Source organism: Hibiscus syriacus, unplaced genomic scaffold (genome assembly GCF_006381635.1).
Source record: "Hibiscus syriacus cultivar Baekdansim isolate YM2019G1 unplaced genomic scaffold, ASM638163v2 tig00111059_pilon, whole genome shotgun sequence".
NCBI lineage: Eukaryota > Viridiplantae > Streptophyta > Magnoliopsida > Malvales > Malvaceae > Hibiscus > Hibiscus syriacus.
This window is the reverse complement of record NW_024062966.1, coordinates 1,734,877-1,756,967: the sequence shown is the minus strand read 5'-3', so window position 1 is coordinate 1,756,967 and position 22,091 is coordinate 1,734,877. Positions and strand designations below refer to the sequence as shown.

Genomic DNA, 22,091 nt, shown 5'->3' with positions numbered 1-22,091 from the left:
CTAGAAGACGAGTGAAATTATCTTGAATATTTAATTTTAGAATTATCTTAAAGATAAATACCTAGAGATAGGATTATCCAAAAGATAAAGTAGAATTCAACCACAAGACTTAAATATTTTATCTGTCTTTTGTGATAAACCTTTATTTTTAAATTTAGCATTTTAAGTTTAATTATTTTATCTTTATCATTATCTTTTATTTAGAAATTAGTTATTTATTTATTAAAAACTCTTGGATTATAAATACACATTGGATTCAAGCTTTGAATTGAGATTAAAATTTGTAATTTCTTTGGTTTAATTTGAAGTTCTAATTTTTCTTTTTCTTTTACCATCTTCTTTATTTTACTTCTTCACAACAAAATGCTAAGCATGATCATGATCCAATCCATTCTTAGCTAAAGGTTTTACGAAGCTCAATCTAATTCGTGAAAATTGAGTAGCATTTAATAACATTGGGTACGTTCTTCAATTCTCTAAAAAGTAGGATTGACAATGGATCATTTCTTTAAAGTTACTTCACCTTCATATCAAAAAGTTGGCATTGATTTGAAGGTTGTTTTGATTTACAAATGAGAAGATTAATTGGTTGGTCGTAATTCAATTTCCTATGAACAAACTTAACGGTGATCCGCTAAGGAGAATCAAGATCGGATTTGATTCTCGGTGAGGCGTTATAATCCGAGTTGGGCTTTTTCAGCATTTAAAGTTATCTTGATGCTAAAAGAGATAGATGTGGTTAGTCCAACAAGAACTGGATTTCGAAGATATACTTGAAAATATCAATTAATTAAAGAGAAAGGTTAGCTACAAGGATTGGGTCTTGTTGCCTCTAACAGACGTGCATCCATAAGAGAAAATCTATTTCGGTGATCGATCAAAATTGAGTCTAAGTAAAACCTAAGGTTACTCATCATTATTGAATTTTTTTACCTTTATTTGATTTCTTTTATTCACCTTTCGTTATTTTAGTTTATAATTTGTTTTTACCTTGTCACTTTTATTATTACTAGAATCTCCTCTTTTATATTTTTACAGTTTATTCAATTCAGGAAACGACATTATCAAACTTCTTAGTCTATGTGGATTGATCATACTTCTCTAAAGTACTTTTATTTATTTATTTATTTTAGAAATAAAAATTATTTTATTTGACAAATTAAACGTTTGTCAATCACATAGTGTGTCATTTTCTAAATAAAACTTTAAAAATAATGAAAAATATATTTTTTATTAAATAAAAAATACAACAAAATTATAAGCAAGTCAAAAAATCACAGTAAACTAAAATAAAGTAACCAATTATTTATCTTGTATTAAAAATATACTCAATCAACTTTTATATATATAAATATACTTTTTGTAGTATAAACACCGTCAATATTAATATAAATTACATATAACATTAATAACATGTTAACAAACTTATTTTTTTTTATTAATTTAGGGTATTACAAGTAGTAGTATTTGTTTTAGAGTCTCTTAATCATTTGATAATGAACGCTCAAATATCATGTAATCGTTGGTGATCGAACTCATGTCATCTAAGGATAACAACCATCATTTAATCACCAAGGTAACTTAGTTCGTGTTGTTAACAAGTTGATTTTATTACCATTCAATCGTGACCTATATTTTTTGTTATTATGAGCACCTATTAATAAAATATAACCAATTTACGAGTTGAAAATGTAAACATCAAGTGAATAATCGAATCAAATCAAAATATGAGAAAATATAAGTTGTATTATAAGAGTAAAAAATAATATATTAAAAAAATAGACAAAATCATTTATTATCTTCATACGAAAAAATTAAATAAATTAAATAAAATAACATGAGTTGAAGATGTAAAATATAAAAATAGAATAAAAATTAAATTAAAATGCAAAAAATAATAAAATAAAAAGATGATCAAGTACTAATCCAAAGCTGATACTATCATTGACAATGGAAAATATAAAATCATTTAAATATTAATACTCTTAAACGTATTGATTTTCCGTTATAACGTGTATTAATTTAACTCGTTGATATTGTTTATATATATATATATATATATATATATATAACTCGTTGATATTATTAAAAAATTAATATCCAAAAACATAAACTGGAAATTTGGAATTCCTCGAAAGGAAAAAACAAAATAAAAAATAATGTTAATATTTTCAACAATCTAACGGTAATAAAAACGCCGATCGAAACGGTAATGATCTGACAAATACATAATGACCACGTGCCTTCCCCTTTCAGAAACCCGCGTAAAAAGAAGCAAGGGTATAATCGTAATTGAATTACCCAAAAGAGCCAAATGGCCAGCCCCAAAGCCAAGAGAAGAAGCTTCAAAGGACGTTGACGCGGCGGCGTATTTGCGGTCCCGTTTTGGATCTCCCAAATAAGGGTCTAAACGAGTCGAGTTTGAGTATTGCTGAGCTCGACTCAACTCGAAAACTCTAAAATAAAGTTCGACTCAATTTAAAAATTCACGAGTTTAAAACTTTCAAACTCGAATCGAACTTGAAATCTTGAACTGAATCTCATGAGCAGCTCGAAAAGGCTCGAAATGAAAAAAAAATTCTTAAACTTAACTCAATTGAAATCTCAAACTCGAACGTAAACTTTAAATAGATGAAATCTTACTGTATTTTAAAAAAAATCAATACATAAATATTAATATTATTAATAATTTATTTTTAAAATAAAATAAAATCTTAATACATTATATTTTCAAGCTGCTCACGAACTTTTCGAGTCGAATATCGAGTAGCTCATTCGGCTCGTTAATAACTTGAGTCGAGTACGAGCTCGAGTCAAATCCATTCGATCTGAGTATTTATCGAACCTTGATCGCGTCGATCTCGAGTAACTCACGATCTGTCTCGTCTCATTTACAATCTTACTCCTAAAGCTAAAAGAACCGCTCCAGACACTGTTCTTATACTTTTCAAGTAATCGCCGGTTTTTTTAACTGTTCCCATCAAATTAATATACAAAACTCCTAAAGTGATTCATTAATAAAAAAAACTATTCTATTGTTTCTTCTAGGAGTTATGAGTTCGAATTATTAAATCCATAAAATATATATGTTACCAATCAATTAAGAAAATTTTAAATAAATATATATAAATCGATTTCATTAAACTATAAATTATGATATTAAATATAGATATTATAAAAAAATACATAAGTGTTTATAATATAAAGCTCATACTTATTTACATCTTAATGTTATTTCATTAAATTTTAATTGATAGCATTATTAATATTATTTCATTACATTAGAGAGGTCCACTAATCCATCGAATGACCAATGATACTTGTTTTTTTATTTAAATTTTAATGTTTATCTTAAAAATATAATTTTTTTTAATAAAGAATAGAATGAAGTACATACTAATATATAAATGTCTGTTTTAATATTTAAAATCTAATTCATAATACAAATTCAAATTTAGCATAGATATCAATTATAATTTAATTGATAAATCAAATAAGTAAATGAATAATCAATTAAATTTGTGGTGCAATTACAAAAAAGGTCTTAGGTCATAACCCTTCCTCTTCCCATTATAAAAAAAAAATAGCATCAGCTGGATTGGATTTTATATTAAAATTAATTATGGTATAAGTGTAAATATATTTAGATTATTAATTTTTTAATAGTCTATGATAATTATAGGATAATATATGTTCATAATTAGAAAAATATTTGAAATAAAAGTAAAGAGACCAAATTTCAAGAGATATAAAAGTATAAGGACCGAAAGCATAATTAGATCTTATTTTTCTTTCTCAATTTTAACAGTTTGTTTAAATTCACATACTCGATTTTGTCCCTCGCATTCAGCTTTATTAAAGTAATAGGCACCTTTGGTTTTTCTTAGTTTTGCCTCTGTTTTCCGCTCTTCCTGTCAGGTATCTCTTCTATTCTTCTTCGTCGATGAAGTTCTTAGTAACTTTCATTTCATTGAAAAGCTTTAAATTAAACGAGGAATTACAATTTATTTAATTTGTCACATATTGAAAAATGGATTTTGTTTTTGTTTATGTACGTGGGAGTGTTTTGTTTTTATGTTTTTGATCTGAGAAATTATCCGTTTGAAATTTTGGGTTACTCGGTACCAAACGTGTCAATAATCCAGAAAATTTGGAGTCTTACGTTGAAATGCTCTATTTTATCATGTTTTTTTTGGATTCAAACTCTGTTGTTTTTATGCATTTTTTGTAGATTTTATTCCGTCTAGTTTTTTTTTTTTTTTTGCAGAGCTCGAGTTTCGAGGTGGAAGACAGGAAGAGTATGGTTAACGGGTTTAGATCAGAGAATAATGGAGGGAAAACGACATTGTTTTGGTACTAAAGTTTATACCGTCGTCAGTTCTTTTAACTGAACCACCGTCCTTCTTTTACAGGTATAAAAGGAAACAGAAATGAGAAAATGAATCAAATTTTTGTAATCACTCATGAGTATAAAGTTAAACATTATTCGGTACCACCATGGGAAAATTTCTGCTCTGCAATAATTAAAAATCAACATTTTCGTGTTTTTATTTTAATTTTTTAAAAGTTATTAATATTATTGCTTTTTTTGGGGGGGGGGTCGGGTTGAAGATTAGGGAGGGAGTTTTTCATTTTAACTACCAGATTGATTGACATTTGTTTTTTTATTTCCATTTTTCAAGTGTTCCTTTAGTTGATGTTAACTGTAAAAATAAAATAAAATGAGATCGTTTTCAGATTGGTTGGATAAAACCTTATGATTTACTCGTTGTTACTGTTATAATCCCGTGATTAATTTTTTATATTCATGATCATGGATCATTTTCTTTAATTAGTTGGATTGGTAATTATGATTAGCTTCTTGTTGCAGATCGATTACAGTTGTGAAAGCATTGACCTAAGTTTAATATTTGTTTGGCTACCACAACAAACTAGCTTTCATTTTCAGGAAAGCAACAGTGAGCTTGCGTATTGACCACTTTGAGTTTGCTTTTCATTTTCCTCTTTTTGAGAATCTGCATGTTCATGGAGTCTTTTTATATATAAATGTGCGGTAGGGCTAGTAACTGTGAAAGAGGGGCGTGAAAAATGGGGGCAATTGGTGGAGTAGAGTTAAAGCTGGAGAAGGAACATAAGGCGCAAATGCCAGCTGCTTGCGAGGAGAGGATTCTAGTGTTGGTGAGGCTGAGGCCTTTGAGTGACAAGGAAATTGTAGCAAATGAAGTTGCCGACTGGGAGTGCATCAATGACAATACCATCCTATACCGGAACCCCCTCCGGGAAGGATCCACGTTGCCGTCTGCCTATACATTCGGTAAGCAAACTCCCTCCTCCATTTCTTGGTTGTGGTCTAACTAATTTTTTTGCATTAAACTAGTGAGAACCAGATCTCAATATCTGCTTAAGTTGGCATTTTTTTACTATGGTATAGTTAAATGATACTAAAATTTTCCTGTAATATGACTGGCTAATTGAACCTAGGCCAGTTTAATGAAGGAAAGATGCATTGTTGGCTTAAGTTTAAAATCTAGTTTAAAAGCACCAAAAGTGGAATATATCTGTTATGTACTTGGGATTGACAATCGGTTTAGATCAATAGATTGTACTTTTTTTTCTTCCTTTTTTTTGTGGGGACAGATAGAGTATTTCGGGGTGACTGCTCAACGAAGCAAGTGTATCAGGAAGGAGCCAAGGAGATTGCTCTTTCAGTTGTTAACGGTATTAATTGTAAGTAGGGACATGTGGCATCTCAGCATTCATTCTCTGTTTATAAAGTTCTTGGTGAGTAAGAAGTTTTCTCTAACAAATTTCCTTCTGTTCCCCAGCTAGTATTTTTGCATATGGACAAACTAGCAGTGGGAAGACATACACGATGGATGGAATAACTGAGTATGCTGTTGCAGATATATTTGACTACATAAACAGAGTAATGAAAGTTTAACTCATTTTTGTACCACCATGTTGCATTTTCTCATAGTTATTGTTTAAAACTGTTTTTTTACATAGTACCAATATCATCATTGCAGCATGAAGAGAGAGCATTTGTTTTGAAGTTCTCAGCAGTTGAGATATATAATGAAGTTATTAGAGACCTTCTAAACTCAGACAACACTCAACTTAGGCTGCGTGATGATCCTGAGGTGAATATCAACATCCATATTAGAATATTAGTTTCATTTCCTTGAGTTTATGATTGCTCTAAGTTCTTTTTTCAGAGAGGAACTATTGTGGAAAAAGTTACAGAGGAATCTCTGAAGGACTTGAACCATTTGAAAGAACTCATTGCAATTTGTGAAGGTAAAGCATTTTAAAGAGTTCTTTATTTACTGAATGATGTTGCGCATTTGCACCTTTACGTCTTATAATTAATTTTTATTGCATTGAACTGTTGCAGCTCAAAGAAGGATAGGAGAGACTTCCTTGAATGAGAGAAGCTCCCGATCTCATCAAATTATAAGATTGGTAATCTTCTTTGCCCCTTCGTTTTACATTGCTTGGACATTAAATTTCTGACAACTTGTGTAGTGATGCTAAAATTTTCCTTTCCCTTTTATCTTACTATGGTGTGCGTGTTAACTTTTGTAGACAATTGAAAGCTCTGCTCGGGAGTTCCTAGGAAAAGAAAATTCAACAACCTTGGCAGCTAGTGTGGTATAGCTCTTGGAATTTACTTTCACGTTTGCAGTTCTCTAGTTCTCAAATGAAAAGAATAAGATATAGTGACAAAAAAATGGTATTTGGTCGCAGAATTTTATTGATTTGGCTGGAAGTGAGCGAGCATCTCAGACCTTATCCACCGGGACAAGACTGAAAGAGGGTTGCCATATAAATCGTAGTTTACTGACCCTGTCAACTGTTGTTCGCAAGCTAAGGTTGTTTGGACTTTTCCTATATTAGAGTCTCTTGTTTCATTTCAATAACCTACAAGAGATTAATTAATGTCTAACTTCTTTAAGCATAGTTGTCTGGTTATTTATGTAGTTATTTTGTTACCGTGAGGTCAATTGAGATCTTATTTGTTTCCTTTAGTTGTGACTTTTCAATTTAGATTGAAACAAAGAATTTGAGGCATAGTTTTATGATGGTTTGCTTAATTAGATTCAGATCCGACTCTTCTCGATAGCACTAATATTTAATTCACTGTTTACCATATTTTTTAGTGTTTGTTCCTTCAATCCAGTTGGATTTTTAGTAATAATTATGATAATAATGTGTTCAAATACAGAATATTTTATTGTAGAAAAAAGCAATGTCTTGCTAAACTATTGTCAACTACTAGATTGCTCAACTCATATATGTGGTGCTATGGTGGATGCAGTAAAGGCAGACAAGGACATATCAATTACAGGGATTCTAAGCTGACACGCATACTGCAGCCTTGTTTGGGTGGCAATGCCAGGACTGCAATCATATGTACTTTGAGCCCTGCACGAAGCCATGTTGAACAAACCAGGAACACTCTTCTGTTTGCTTGTCATGCAAAAGAAGTTGCTACAAAAGCTCAGGTCAATGTGGTCATGTCTGATAAGGCCTTAGTTAAGCATTTACAGAGAGAGTTGGCCAGGTTAGAAAGTGAACTCAGGAGTCCTGTGACCCCTTCCTCAAACAATGACTATGCAGCAGCTTTACTGAGAAAGAAAGATCTTCAAATCGAAAAGGTAACCGTCCCCTTTGGGAAATTTAGAAAGGATGTCAAGGGGTCTTTAATGAACAAAATTGACTTTTTATAGTATAGAAAATTTACACAGCATATTCAACTACGTTTCTTTATCTTGTCTAGCATGATAACTAGTGAACAAAAATATGTCGGTGAATCATGCATGACGTGTTAGCTGAAATTTTAGTATAGTACACAGATACTTTTTCTTTTGGAAAATTAGGCTGCTAGCCAACTTTTTTTTTCTGATTAAAAAGCCTAAACATGGGGCGGTGTCTGATGTAAAATATAGAAGGGAAAGCTTAAGAATTTGCATTTGACATGTTGCCTAACATTTATTACATGAATTTGCTCTATTCAGCTGGAGAAGGAAGTTAGAGAGCTGACTAAGCAACGTGATCTTGCTCGATCCCGGTTCAAGGATCTGCTAGGGATGATTGGAAACGATCAAGATTCAGGACAATCGGTTTGTGTTAATTGCCTATAATATTTTTACTTGTTATGCTTTTCAATGAATATGGTGCCTAGTTGCAATATTATTCACTATTTCTTTTTGAAATAATTATTCATTTGATTTTAATTCTTTAATGATTGGTTAAAATTCTTTCCCTGTCTCTGAACAGGCAAGAATCGATTACCATAATAAACGAGCAGGGGATACATGGGAAGATGGCTATTCAGAAACAGAGTCATCGTGTTTGGCTGATTCTAATCAATTTGATAAGCGTATTATAAAATTTAATCCAGTCCATAATTATGACAGAGAGAGGAGGTGTCATCACGAGCCTTTGAACAATCATGAAGATCATTCCATGACTGATGAAAACTGCAAGGAGGTTCAATGTATTGATACAGATGGAACAGGAAGGGGAAATAATGATTCCGAAGCTTGTGCCATACCAAATGGTGTTAGTGAAGGACAATTGGCACTGACATTAAATGGATATGTGGATGTGGCTGGCCAGGAAACAATGTCTACCCGTATGACTGGAGACAGAGAAATGAATCACATTCAAGAGAGCCCAACGTTTAGTAGGGGTTGGAGTTGTGGGGCAGATGTCATGAGTGTTACATCTTCTCCATATATAGACAGAAAAAATATAGAAAGCACCCCGCCTAATGGGTTCGAGAAAAGCTTTCCTGGAAGACCAGACGGTTACAAAATGAAAATTCCTTCATTAAATTATGGTGCCCATAGTGGGATGCACTCCAGGAATGATTCTCTGTCTTCCCTTGGGAGTGCTTCAATCCTAACTTCTGCCGATGAAAAAATTCCTAGCATCCATAGTTTTGTTGCTGGACTGAAGAAACAACTTGCCAATGGTCAGGTGAGAATATGGCTATCTTTTCCCCCCTGTTGGTGGAAACTTCAATATATGCACTCGGGCATGTCTCATTTGATTTCTTCGCAAATGTGTGGTACTTTCTTCATAGGTTCAGGGCACTGGCCTAGAAGCAGGTGAATCTGGAAGAGGGCTGGATCCAATGCATGAAGCACCGGGTACTCCTGTGGATTGGCCACTGGAATTTGACAGGCTGCAGAGAGCCATAGTCGAACTTTGGCAAGCTTGCCATGTTTCCTTGGTTCACAGAACATATTTCTTCCTCCTATTTAAAGGTGATCGAACTGATTCAATTTACATGGAGGTGGAGCTTAGGAGACTTACCTTCCTCGAGGAAACATTTTCTCAAGGAAATCAAGCTGTAGAAGGTGGTCGCTCTCTCACACTGGCTTCGAGGTTCTCTCTCTTGCAACCACTGATTGTCTAATGGTCTTTGAACGGCATATCCGTGACTTGTGCCTTGGTTCTCATTGTAGTTTTTATCACTAGTTTGAAGCTTCTTTTTGGTAACACATACTGTATCATGTTTACTCTCTTCTAATATGTTAATTTGTCAACAGTAAGAGAGCTCTCCGGCGTGAGAGGCAGACCTTGGCCAAACTGATGCGGAAAAGGTTTTCCAAAGAAGAAATAAAGGACCTATATCAGAAGTGGGGCATTAAATTGAACTCGCAACAGAGAAAGCTGCAGCTTGTGAATCAGCTGTGGAGCAATGACAAGAATATGAATCACGTCACAGAGAGTGCCGGCATTGTCGTGAAGCTGATCAGGTTCGTAGAGCAGGGACGTGCCCTCAAGGAAATGTTCGGGCTTAGCTTTACTCCACCGCAGTCTAGACGGAGATACTTTAGTTTGAAAAACAGGATGGGATACCTTGTATGAACCGCCGTAGAGGTAATTTCTTGAAAGCCATATGCCATGATGCATCAGATAGAATGATGTAATGAATGTAAATCTTGTGCCAAAAACTGGCTTGATGAAATTGGCCGTGGTTGATTCGGGTTTTGGGCGTATTTCTTTGGATTAATATTTAGGTGACACGGATTTGGAAATATGGCCTACTGGTTTTGCTATACAGCGTCCCAATTAATGAACGAACGAGTAGGAAATTCGTGTATTCCTGTCATACATATCCCTTCAAAATAACTTGTGTATCATTTTTAGATAGTAAAAATGCATCAGAGGTCTAAGTACTTTAAAAAAAAATCAATGTGACTCTTATATTTTTTTTTTCTTTCAATGTAGTCTCCAACTTAAAAAATAGACTCAATGTAATCATTTAACCAACGTTTTTCGTTGTTGACTGTTACGGTGTTGATGTGATAGTTCATTGTATTGACGTGACAGTCCACAGTATTGATGTACCAGTCCATGATTTTGATAACATGGTGAATGACATGATATATGAGTTAAATTTGTAACTCAAATATGGTAGATTGATTGTTACGTCAGTATTGTGGACTGTCATGTCGACATAGTGGACTGTCATGTCAACATAGTGAACTGTCATGTCAACATAGTGAACTGTCACATAAGCACCGTAATAGTCAACGACGAAAAATATTGATCAAAGGGTCACATTATATTTGTTTTCTGAGTTGGAAGACCACATTAAGAGAAAAATAATACGATGGTCATATTAAATTTTTAAAGTATAGGGACCTCTAATATCCTTTTATCTTTTTAAATTTATTTTCGTTCAGTTAAATTATTTTATAAACTTTTGAAAAATGGGATAATATAGGGTCATTATTTTTTTCCCCTCGAAAAACTTATCTTATATGATGTATAATGTTATGGCTTTTAAATTTCTTTTTCTTTTCAATACAAGGAGAGTAAACCACTTAAAAACCCACTTACCTTTGAGCTTGTTTATGTCACTTATATTTTAATTTTGTCAATTTTAATGCTGACGTTTATGTTTAATTGTAACTATGTCACTCTACCGTTAATCCATTAATGGCACGATGACATGACATCTCTGTGTCGTGACGGTGATGATATGCTTCCCTCACCCAAAACGACGTCGTTTTATTAGAGCCATTTGATGAAAAATTATTTTCCATGGAATTCAAACCAAAGTTCTTCATGAACCAATGATAAACACCCAATTACAAAACTAACTTAAGAACTAGTTATATTCTTAACAAAATTAATATATATGTTTACTAGTAGTTGCATATTTTCATCTTCCTCATCAATCCTAATTCATAGATGGTTCAGTGATACCAACTAACTGTTTGACGAAATTTCAAGTTCAAGATTATTGATTTGGCTTCCAGGTTAACACCCAGCCGAATCTATGGTTAAAAGAATGTTCCTGCATTGGCTGTTGTAGGTTTCCAATTAACTCTGCTTGCGTAATCTTGATCTTTTAACCAACTCTCGATTAGATAGCTTCCTCTTTTGTCTTTTAAACTCACGTTCATCCTGAAAGAACCCACAGTGCCGATTTTGTTAATTAAAAGAGTGCAAATAAAGTTTGACCTTAAAGGACTAAGGCGAATTTTAACAACTTGGACAAAATATTGGATCACAAATGAAGCAAATGGTAATGAACATGTAAAATAAGAAACAAAAATAGCAGCATAAAACTCCTACTTGAATCTATCGCTCGGGCATCACAACTCCGGTAGAAACTGTGGCTACAGAACCATAAGAGTTGGATCTCATTTTCGCAGCTCCTGTGGCCGCAGGGGATCCACTCCGTAGGTCCATCCCGATATTCAGGTTGGTTGCAGGCATTGAGATTATGGGTTTCCCAGGAACTAAAGCCCCAGCATTGTTACTCTGTGCATTGGCTGTAACAATAGTGATTTGTCAGCAGAAAAATATTTAAAACACTGAGCTTGACATTTCGTCAAGCAGTTGATTGACATCACTAAAGATAAATATTAAATTGACGAGGAAGATGAAAGTATTAGACTACTATTAAAGATAAATATTAGTTTTTGTTAAGAATATAACAAATTTTTAAGTTAGCTTTGTGGTTGGGTGTTTAATATTGGTTCATGAAGAACTTTAGTTTAAATTTTGTGGAAAACAATTTTTCATCAAATGACTATAATAAAACAACGTTGTTTTAGGTTTTTTGAGCATTAAAACAGTTGCATTAAAACGACATTGTTTTGGTGAAAGAGCCACATCATCACCATCATGAAACAGAGATGTTATGTCATCGTGCCGTTAATAGATTAACGATAGAGTGACATAACTGCAGTTAAACATACGCTAGTGTTAAAATTGACAAAATAAAAACTTCAGTGGCATAAACGAACCCGAAATTAAAGTTAATTGATATTTGAAGTAGTTTACCCATATAAGAATATTATCCACTATCTCTCTAAAAATGTGATAGTCCTCTTATTCAATCTTGTGATGTCATCATCATAGTTGTTCATTATGTCTACTCCATGTATCGATACACTAGAAGTAAAATCGAATAATCAAATGATTGATCTAATATTACTTATCATGAAATCATTGTTTTCTTATCAATAGAGATATTACATTTATAAAAGGTATAATATAATATATGTACATTTTAAATGTAAAAATAAAGTAACCATATATATTTTTTTAATACTTTGGTGTGATTACAATATAATATTTATTTAGAACTTTCTTAATCTATTAACAACATTCTATAAATACAATTATTCGAACTTCTATTATGATATTTTTGAATTTTCATTAACTCATTTGACTCGTACTAATAATATTAGGTAAAATTATTGAATATATCTACTAAAGATGTTGATCTAAGTATCGTAATAATATGAGAAATGATTGTTTAAATATCATATTGAATATTTTAATAAATTATGAGTACCATTTTGGACATTTTAAAAATTTAAGTGTTACATTAGATTTTTTTTATCAAAATGTAGATACTATTTGAATATTTTATTAAATAAATATAATATATTGGAAATCTTATAAAATATTATACACATTTTATTAATACAAATATCACATTAGATATTTTATCAAAATACCGGTACCAAATGTGAAATATATCCGAAAGTCAAAACTGTTTGAAAGATGACAAACGGTGTCGTTTCATCTTCAACGCTACGGGTCCGTGCCCTCGTGGATCAATTAACGCTTCCCTATCTGCGCTGAAGCCGAGTGGGGTAAAAAGCCATAGATAGACCAGAGAAGAGTGTAGTCTAAGAGAAACCGAACGCAAAAAAAAAGCAACCGAAATGAGCGGAGCCACGACGGCGGCGTATTTAGCTCGAAGAGCAGCGCAAAAGGAGAGGGTCCGGATCCTCTACCGCCGTGCCCTCAAAGACACCCTCAACTGGGCTGTCCATCGCCACCTCTTCTATCAAGATGTAACTCCTCAAAAATCAAAATTTCTCAATCTTATTTTAAATTCAATTGAATCTCTATTTTATTTTATTTTATTCATTTCATTTCATTTCTATGTTTAGGCCTCTGATCTTCGCGAGAAATTCGAAGCAACAAGCATGTGGTTCGTCCTCATTTCTCATGTTCACTTCAAATTGATTTTATAGCAATATTGAACGAGTATTTGTTGAATCTTAAAATTCTTTTTACCGTTTCGTGATTTGCGACGTACATTCCATTTTTTTTTCTATGATGATAATTTGAGTGTACTGACCTTCTGCATTGAATCCATCAAGGAGTAAGGACTTTGTAAATGGTGATTATCGTAGTTGAATGGTTTAAATAATTAATTGGTTTAATTTTTGGCTTTGCATTTTACAATGTGGTGTGTTTTTGCAGGAAGATCTTGACACAATTGACAAAATGATAGCTTCAGGTGAAGCAACTTATGATAAGTGGCGGCATCCTGATCCTTATATCGGTACGTCTATGAGACATGGTTAGTATATGAAGGGGGAGTTATATGGATTGGATTTTGAATTTTATATCCAGTCTCCATAACTATTGTGTGGAAGGGATTTTTAAGTTGTTTTGAACCTTTATTTTCAAACAATTGAGAGGTGAATAGCTCAAAATTTTGATAAGGGAAATGGAACTTTTTTGCTAAATAATTATTTGCTATAGGGTTTCAGTTTCTGGTGATGGTTTGATGATCTGAGTGAAATTCTAATAATTTTTTGAAATAGACAAATGAGGGCCAAGATTTGCAGAAGTAGTTGGAGATGCTACCAACTATTATTGTGCTAATTCACCTCTCTTTGCTTTGTTGTATTGTTTTTTCACTTACATTCTTGTGTCTGGTTCTGGTCCACCAATAGTTGGTCATTACATTCTTGTGTCTGGTCCACCAGGCCATTACTATGTTAATTGAACTCTTCTATTTTTAAACAAATTTTTTATTTTCATTTGATCATTTTATTTTCTAACAATTAAGAGAAGAATAGCTCAAAATTTTGAAAGTTGAATGAAATCTCATCAATTACTAATTAGTTATTGTAGGATTTCAATTTCTTCTCAGATGCTGATAGTTTGATGATGCCAGTGTAATTGATTGTGTAGTAGGTGAAGATAAATGCTACCACACTTCTACTATGTCAATTCACTTCTCATTTCTTAGTGGAATATCTTTTCCACATGCATTCTTGCGTTTGTTCCACCAATAGTTGGTTATTGCTGATTAGGTCTTGCTTTTTGTTATGATTTATGACATGACTGATCGACAGTGATATAATATAGGTAGTTTTCTTATCTGGTGCTTAGTTTCCTGTTTAAAACCTATTATTCTGTTTGAAGCTCACATATTAAGTTCATTTGCAGTTCCTTGGGCCCCTGGCGGTTCCAAGTTTACTCGAAATCCTGTCCCGCCTTCTGGGGTAAGTGTTTATCTAACATTTCTTGCTAAGCACTGTTTTTTCTCTCGCATTTCAAGCATTCTGTCAATGCCTCTTGTCTATAGTTATTCACTATTCATATTGTTTATCAATCCATTATACAAATTATACTGCAGATTAGAAGAAGAAAGCTAGTAAAAAGTAATTCGAGCCCTTTTTCTTGACTTGTTTTACTACTTTATAGCAGATAGTTTGGTTATATATCCTTCCCTTAGGTAGGTTTTATATTTATCTTGATCGAGCATTACAATTTTATTTTTTTTGCTGGAGAAAGGTTGGGTGAAGTGAAAAGTCTTCTTGTCTCGTAATATGCTTGCAAACTCCTAATACATGCCACACTATGTTGTTTTGTTTTGTTTCTTACCCAGACCATTTGTGTTCTGACAGTTATTATTTCTAAATTTCTGATTGGCCTTGTTGCTTTCATCCGGTTTTGATCGATCTTGTTGCTTTTACCTGGTTCTGACTTCTGATTGTTCACTCTTGATGCAGATTGAGATTGTGTATGATTATGGTATAGAAGAGAATGATTAAGACATCCATCTTTTCATATCCCATGCCATAAAGGTTAGCCATATATTTCATTTAGATTTTTTAATTTTTCTATAAGGGGTAGAGGTTGTCCAAGGATTGAACCCAGGATTGGTGTCACCTGTGGTTCAGTCAACATACGTTATTTAGATTTATATCATTCATTATATAATTTCCTTAATTAAGCTTTGGTTTGCCGCAAATAACCGCCTACTCTGGTTTGGCAGCAGTTCTCTTGAAAGTTTAGTTGCAAAAATCTCTTGGATTTGTACACAAAATGCATTTTTATGTCAAGATCTCAGCTTCTCTTGGCACGGTGTAAGTTTTAAATTGCATGGCTACATAGGGTTTCTTTCTCTTTTTTAAGGCTAAGGAGATTTCTCTGTTGGAAGTAATAAAAGTTGTTTTTTCTCAATCCTAGCTGGCATTATTGTAGTTTATTTAGGAAGTTATTAGTGTGTTATTTCATTGAATTGAATTTATGTGATAATTCTACAAGTTTGTCTCTTCTAAATTCGAAAGCTTTTGCACTAAGGACCAAATCCTTCCAAAGCGTTATCTTTACTTGAAAATCCTATGTGGAATTTCAGAGGCGGTGATAGAAAGAGCCTCTTTCGCCTGCTCTGCCCATTTGGTTTAACTTAAATGTTGAAATTCTTAATTTTTGGTTGATGCAGGTCTAAAGGATCCTTGAGTATGCAACAGGGATCTTAGACAGCGACTACTTTGCAATCTTTCAACTGAGATAAGACTTTTATTAACATTCATGTTGATATTTCTCTGTGTATGATCGTTTGTGTAAAAAAAGATCATTGGTCGGATTAAAGGTACTAAAATGCTTGTTGACTTGGCACATAATTACAGTCTTGAATCTTACGACAAACTACATTTCTCTAAATTTTATGTCTTCGTTCATCATTCCGACTTTAGTTAGTTGGCAGTTGAACCTGCAGAGGCATCTGGGTCTGAGAACCGGATCCCTTCACAAATAGGACCGAAAAAGAAACCGGTTTTAATATCGGTTGTTACGTAATTGCCTTAGTGTTTTTTAGACATGGTTATCTATAACCTGTATTAAGAGCAATCCCCTAAAAGGATGAGAATGGTGAATTTGGGATTTGGAAGAAATCTCTTCTTCGTCTGCTATCTCATAAACTTTAATTTTGGAGGTAATTGTGGAAATTGAATTAGGCTCTTTATCATCAAATTCAATGCAAGCACTTCTATCATAACCTTGCTGCACCTGGGCCTTGGCTACGGCAGGGGATAACTTTCTCCTTTTTATTCCCCTGCATAAATCAACAATACCTCTTGTTTTAAACACAAAAGCCAAGCTAATGAATCCAAATTCAAATCACAAAAAATAACTAATACTTCTTTGCAATAAAATTAGATATACTGATAAACTTGGCCCTCAGTAATTCTTTTTTCAACTTGATTCTTATTATGTTTTTGCATTAAATTTGAATTTTAATATTTTTTAAAAAAAATTAAATTCAGTGTTTCAAGGAAAATTATTTGATACACGAGTTGTGTATATTTTATACTTTCTTACTATGTTTTAAGGATTCAGGAGTCGATTAAGCATGAGGAAGGGTGAGCACTCCCATAGTGCCCAAAATTGGTACCTTTGATTAAATGTCGTCTAAATAGTGTAATTTTATAAATTTAAATTACGGTATTTTTATTTCTATGGATTTTTAAAGAATGAGTGAATTTAATTTTTTAAAACATTTGACTCGATAAAAATGACTTAATTCAATCGGTTTTATTTAAAAATAATGTTCACTTACTATGTGAATTAACGAAAATTGAAATCTAATCATGTTGGACGTAATTTCATTAACCCATAACGCAAGACAACATCAATTGAAAAATGAGAAAAATAAATGCATGATTTAGGAATATAACAATAATAAATGACATATAAAGTGCGAATAAAATATAAACATATTATGACAAATAAATAAAACAAGATAAATAAATATTAAAATAAATAAAATAACACAATGAATATTTATATTTATTAAAATAATTTTACTATATGAAAAAATAAAAATACATTTATTTAAAATGAAACATAACTTATTTACTTTTAAAAATTCATAGAATATAAATAAATATCGAATAAAATATCAATTTTATTATAATAATCCTCGGAATGACACTCCAGATTTTTGGAGGTATTCTACATATTAGTCGAACATCAAGAATTAAAATATTAAACAAACACTTATATTTAAAATATAATACATAATTAATAAATAAAAAAATCTACCCTAAACAATATATATATATACATTTATCCTAAATTTTACTTATTCGATTTGGGTGGTTTTTTCACTCCCGCCCTCCGCTCATATGGCGCTTCGACCCAAACTTCATTTATTTAAAGCCTCCACTTCTGCCGCCGTCGTCGAAGCAGCCTCAATTGCCCCTCAAGCTCCACCATAGGTCCACAACACCCAACATGGCTGTATTTGAGTCTATAGGAGGGCACCTACCCATGACTCGGAATTTTTATAATGTATACTTATAAATAGTATTTATCAGTTATATAATTTAATTATTTTTAATATTTTTCATTAAAAATTTTATTTTTCTCAATATTTATTATTATGAGTTTAATTTTTTTATAATATTTATTATTATGGGTCTACTATTATAATTTATTTTTTTAATATTTTTATAAGTGCCTAATCTTTTGCCAACATTTTTTTCTAACATTTGTCAATAAATCCCTAATTTTCTCAATACTTATTATCAGAGGCTCAAGTTTTTCAATATTAGTTTTTGGGACGTACTTTTAAAATTTAATTTCTTTTCTAATATATATTTATTATCATGAGTCCAAATGTTTTGGTACTTTTTATTAGAGGTTTATTTTTTCAATATTTGTAATTATGAGAATACTCTTAAATTTTTTTTAATAGTTGTTATTAAATATCTATTTTTTTAATATTTGTTATTATGGAGTTGCTCTTAAAATTTATTTTTTCAACATTTGTTATCAGTAACAATTATTTAATAGTGATATATAATCACCACAATGATCGCTATTCAATGATAACGGCGGCGGCAGAAACCGTGATATCCACAAAAGCATATGTTATTAAAAATTCACAATCATGATACTTACAAGGACCGTAATATCATCTATTATATTCACAATAGCGATAAACACATTGTGACGGAAATAAATGTAATATGTATCTAAATTCATGATTAGGAGTATAATTTTTGTGTTCACCCGATGACTACCAGAATCTCATAAACGAGGCTGACATCCAAACCGATAATTGTTAGTTATAATGGTCGAAACCTTCAACTTGTAAATGTTGGAGAGTAGGAATGAATGCTCTTATGATCGGAGCATTTGATTGGAAACAATTTCATTTTGGAAGAAAGGAAGAAGATTCTACTGCTGTGTGAAATTTGTGCGTGTTATTGACATGTTATTATATTATTATTTGAATGCATTAATCTCTACAATTAAAAGTAAATAGAACAAATCTTTAAATTATGTAACGAATTTGTCTGTTAGATTGTTTGATTAACTCATTACTCCTTTATCACCTCACAAAATGTCTCATTCTATAGTGATAAAAGAGTTTTTATGAAAATTATCGGATTCTTTTGATGTTGATTGCCTTTCTCGATTTCATTTTTCTTTGTATTTTAGGTTTAATGTTTTGTTTTTATATGATTATTTTTATTGTTGTCTTTGATTTTCTCTCTATATATGGATACATTGTAATTCTGATTCCTTCTATCATTTTTATTAATGAAATCTAAGTTCTATTGTTAAGAAAAGTAAACAGATTAAATTTCAAATATCTAAAGAGTATGAGGACTGAAATCATAATTATACCAGGAAAACGAGTAATGGAGATGACTCTCTTTTCGGTGTGGTTCCCTAATAAACACGTCCTCCTTTTTGTTCTACTCTACAAAAACACTACAAGCTATCTCTTCCACTACAGTACAAAGCTTTCGTTTTCAGGAATCAGCTAGCGGCTTAAAAGTTTGCCCGGGAAAAAGATAAAACCATGAAAATGGAGGTGATTTGCAGTCCCTCTTCTCTTTCATGTACTCGTTCCATTTCTCATTCTCTTCACGTCCCTCACTCTTTCTCTGTAATTTCCGAGTACTCCCAAATTCACCGCTCTTTACTTTATTTCTGCGATCAACTCCTAACTGTTGTTTGTTCTTTCTGGTGTTTTGGTTTCAGGTGGGGGAGACAAGCAAGTTCAGGGTTTCTTGTAGTACTTCTCAGTCCCATAAGGTTTGTTCTAACGAATAAATTCTCATATAATTTAGATATTTTCTATTGATAATTTTCGTCTCAAAAAATTTTTGTAACTCCGCTCGTCACTGCTTTCAGGGGCCATAAATATGTCATATTGGTTCAATTACTTTCCTTGGAGATATTTTTTTTATTCTTTATAGGTTGCTGTAGGCAAATCGGATGACTGTATCAGTGACGGGAGCTACTGGTTTTATAGGCAAAAGATTGGTGCAAAAATTTCATGCAGGTATCAATAGTTATAATTGAAGATTATTTATTGATTGGTTTCAAGTATTTTTTAGAAGCAAATTGATTTTTAACATAATCCAAATGCAGATAAACATAATCCTGAATTTTGTAATATGTTGTGAGATGGACAAGAGCGTTTTAGCCCATCAGGAAAGAAACTATAGTGTATGATTTACTATCATATATGGCTGCACAACCAAAGGATATAGTGTTGTCAGCCTGTTGTGCACAGACACACACACAAATTGTTTGATCAACGACATTGTCTAAGTGATGCATGAGATATTGAGTCTTCGAAAACTTCTACTTTGAGCGTCTATTACACTTTCGATCAATTAGGTCTCTGTTAACCACTGCTGAAATTGGTAGGATTGCATCTTCTCATATATCCCTGAATGCTATTTGTTCCTTTTTATGTATTGCAGATTAAAAAGGAAATTAAGGAAAGCAGGAACAGAGTCACATCAAAGGTTAGCCTTTATCATTTTCATTTACTAGTACCTGCATGTTGGAAGCGATGACATTCTGTCGCCTCTAACTGTTTCTCCATTGCTCTTTTTTTTTGATGTTAAGGTTATAGATTTAATTAATAATTCACCTCGAGAAGTTCAACCTACTGTGTTAGTGCAACAGCTGTTGGTTATTATGGTTTGTATCTACTTTCCATTTTTTCCGGCGTACTTTCATGAAATATTGATCTAGGATGATCGACTTCAGCTGCTGTGAGGCTCTTTTGATGTTCTTAATACCACCCTTTTCTTCCTGAATGCTCAGGCTCGAGTGAAACACGAGTATTCAATGAGAACAGTCCATCAGGAAATGATTACTTGGCTGAGGTAAGAACGAAAAAGATAAACTTAACCGGACATTGTTATCTATTTTCACTAATGCAATCAACTTGCTCAGGTTTGTAGAGAATGGGAGGGAACAGCGCTTTAAGTAGATAAAGATGTCAGGTTAGCTCTTATTCGCATCGGAGTGGTACTCGGAGAAGATGGCGGTGCTTTAGGTATATCCGATGCTCTTCTTTCGCTCTTGCTTACCCACAGATACATGCCTATTATGATTAAAATCAAAAGGGGTCTAAGCCAATCTAGTTAACCTTCTTTACTTATTTACTTTGCAACTAAAATGTCCCTCTCTTCAAGATGTTTACCGGAGGACCTTTGGGTTCCGGAAAGCAATGGTATGCTATCATCTCTGAGAACTGACCTATCCGCATTCGACATCTTTATGCTCTGCCGAGGGATCTTTCGTCCTGCTCGTATCGCTTTTACTTATCGACGTTTTGATCATGTTTCTTATATAGGTTTTCCTGGATTCACTTGGATGACATAGTGAACCTAATACATGAAGCTTTATCCAATCCATCTTGTAAAGGTAATCTTCTGTGCATAAATGCATTTAAGTTTTTGTGGTGAATAAACCATTGTTGTGGATCAACTAGATCATGGTTTCTTCTCTTCTCCCAGTCGTTTATCATTTTCATTCAGTTCTCTGTTTTATTATTTCAACAGCTCATCTTCGGGTTTGCTTTACCTGAATGACACCATTAGGTGTTATAAATGGCACTGCACCGACTCCGGTTCGATTGTCAGAGTTGTGTTCTCAATTGGGAAATGCCATGGGCCGACCATCATGGCTTACGGTGCCGGACTTTGCCCTCAAAGCAGTATTAGGGGAAGGTGCTACAGTGGTAAGTGCCCTTTCTTGTTGACTACATTGATACAAAGCATATGCATTTAGTTTTCAATTTGTCCTTTTTTGCAGGTTCTGGAGGGACAGAAGGTGCTTCCTGTAAAAGCCAAGGAATTGGGTTTCCCATTTAAGTGCCCTTATGTTAAGGATGCACTTGAATCCATTCTTAAATAGAATGATAAATAAGAGAATGTCACGTCTTGAGCTCAGTCCAAGGCAAATCCATTGAGGTAGATAGATCTCTTGACCCGTGAATAGGATTAGACATGAGTATCGAAGGATAAGCATTATCTCAAAAATTGGAACTTTCCGATCACAAGTTCGTACTTCAAAAGCAAAATATAATGAAAATATAGCATTCAAACAAGGAAAATGGTTCCCGTCAATTTATTCAGAGAAGCTCGATTCTACTTCTATAAATAGGAAAGAGCGACCACTAAATAACTTACCAAAAGTAGTTTCTTTCATCAGATTACTAATGCCAACCCTGGGCCTTCTGTTTAAACCGAGCACGATCG

General features: G+C 32.8%; 1 protein-coding gene, 1 long non-coding RNA gene and 1 pseudogene across 3 annotated transcripts; all 3 read left to right on the top strand.

The window, feature by feature from the left end:
• The first annotated feature begins 3,839 nt into the window (after positions 1-3,839).
• Positions 3,840-10,073, top strand: LOC120151570 (kinesin-like protein KIN-7E). Its single transcript, XM_039163976.1, has 16 exons — positions 3,840-3,918; positions 4,268-4,412; positions 4,871-4,958; positions 5,058-5,314; positions 5,638-5,727; positions 5,826-5,926; positions 6,027-6,140; positions 6,216-6,297; positions 6,395-6,462; positions 6,586-6,651; positions 6,748-6,872; positions 7,319-7,658; positions 8,019-8,123; positions 8,281-8,985; positions 9,092-9,396; positions 9,561-10,073. The coding sequence occupies exons 4-16, from the start codon at positions 5,089-5,091 to the stop codon at positions 9,880-9,882; spliced, it is 2,649 nt and encodes an 882-aa protein (XP_039019907.1). The 5' UTR covers positions 3,840-3,918; positions 4,268-4,412; positions 4,871-4,958; positions 5,058-5,088; the 3' UTR covers positions 9,883-10,073.
• A 3,048-nt stretch (positions 10,074-13,121) lies between these two features.
• On the top strand, positions 13,122-14,748 carry LOC120151572. Of its 2 annotated transcripts, XR_005518628.1 has the most exons (4): positions 13,122-13,340; positions 13,440-13,480; positions 13,756-13,837; positions 14,734-14,748. It is a non-coding gene; the product is annotated as an uncharacterized LOC120151572 (long non-coding RNA). The 2 variants fall into 2 exon arrangements; XR_005518627.1 differs by lacking the exon at positions 14,734-14,748 and having other exon boundaries at positions 13,756-14,126.
• Positions 14,749-19,375: 4,627 nt separating this feature from the next.
• Positions 19,376-22,087, top strand: LOC120151528 (annotated as a pseudogene).
• The last annotated feature ends 4 nt before the right edge of the window (positions 22,088-22,091 follow it).

What these genes read in the sequence shown, in the direction of transcription:
- LOC120151570 (XM_039163976.1), top strand. Translation starts at nt 5,089, where the DNA reads ATGGGGGCAATTGGTGGAGTAGAGTTAAAGCTGGAGAAGGAACATAAG. An exon ending in GCCGTCTGCCTATACATTCG is followed by an intron (nt 5,315 to 5,637) that starts GTAAGCAAACTC and finishes TTGTGGGGACAG; the next exon opens with ATAGAGTATTTCGGGGTGAC. An exon ending in ACTCATTGCAATTTGTGAAG is followed by an intron (nt 6,298 to 6,394) that starts GTAAAGCATTTT and finishes GAACTGTTGCAG; the next exon opens with CTCAAAGAAGGATAGGAGAG.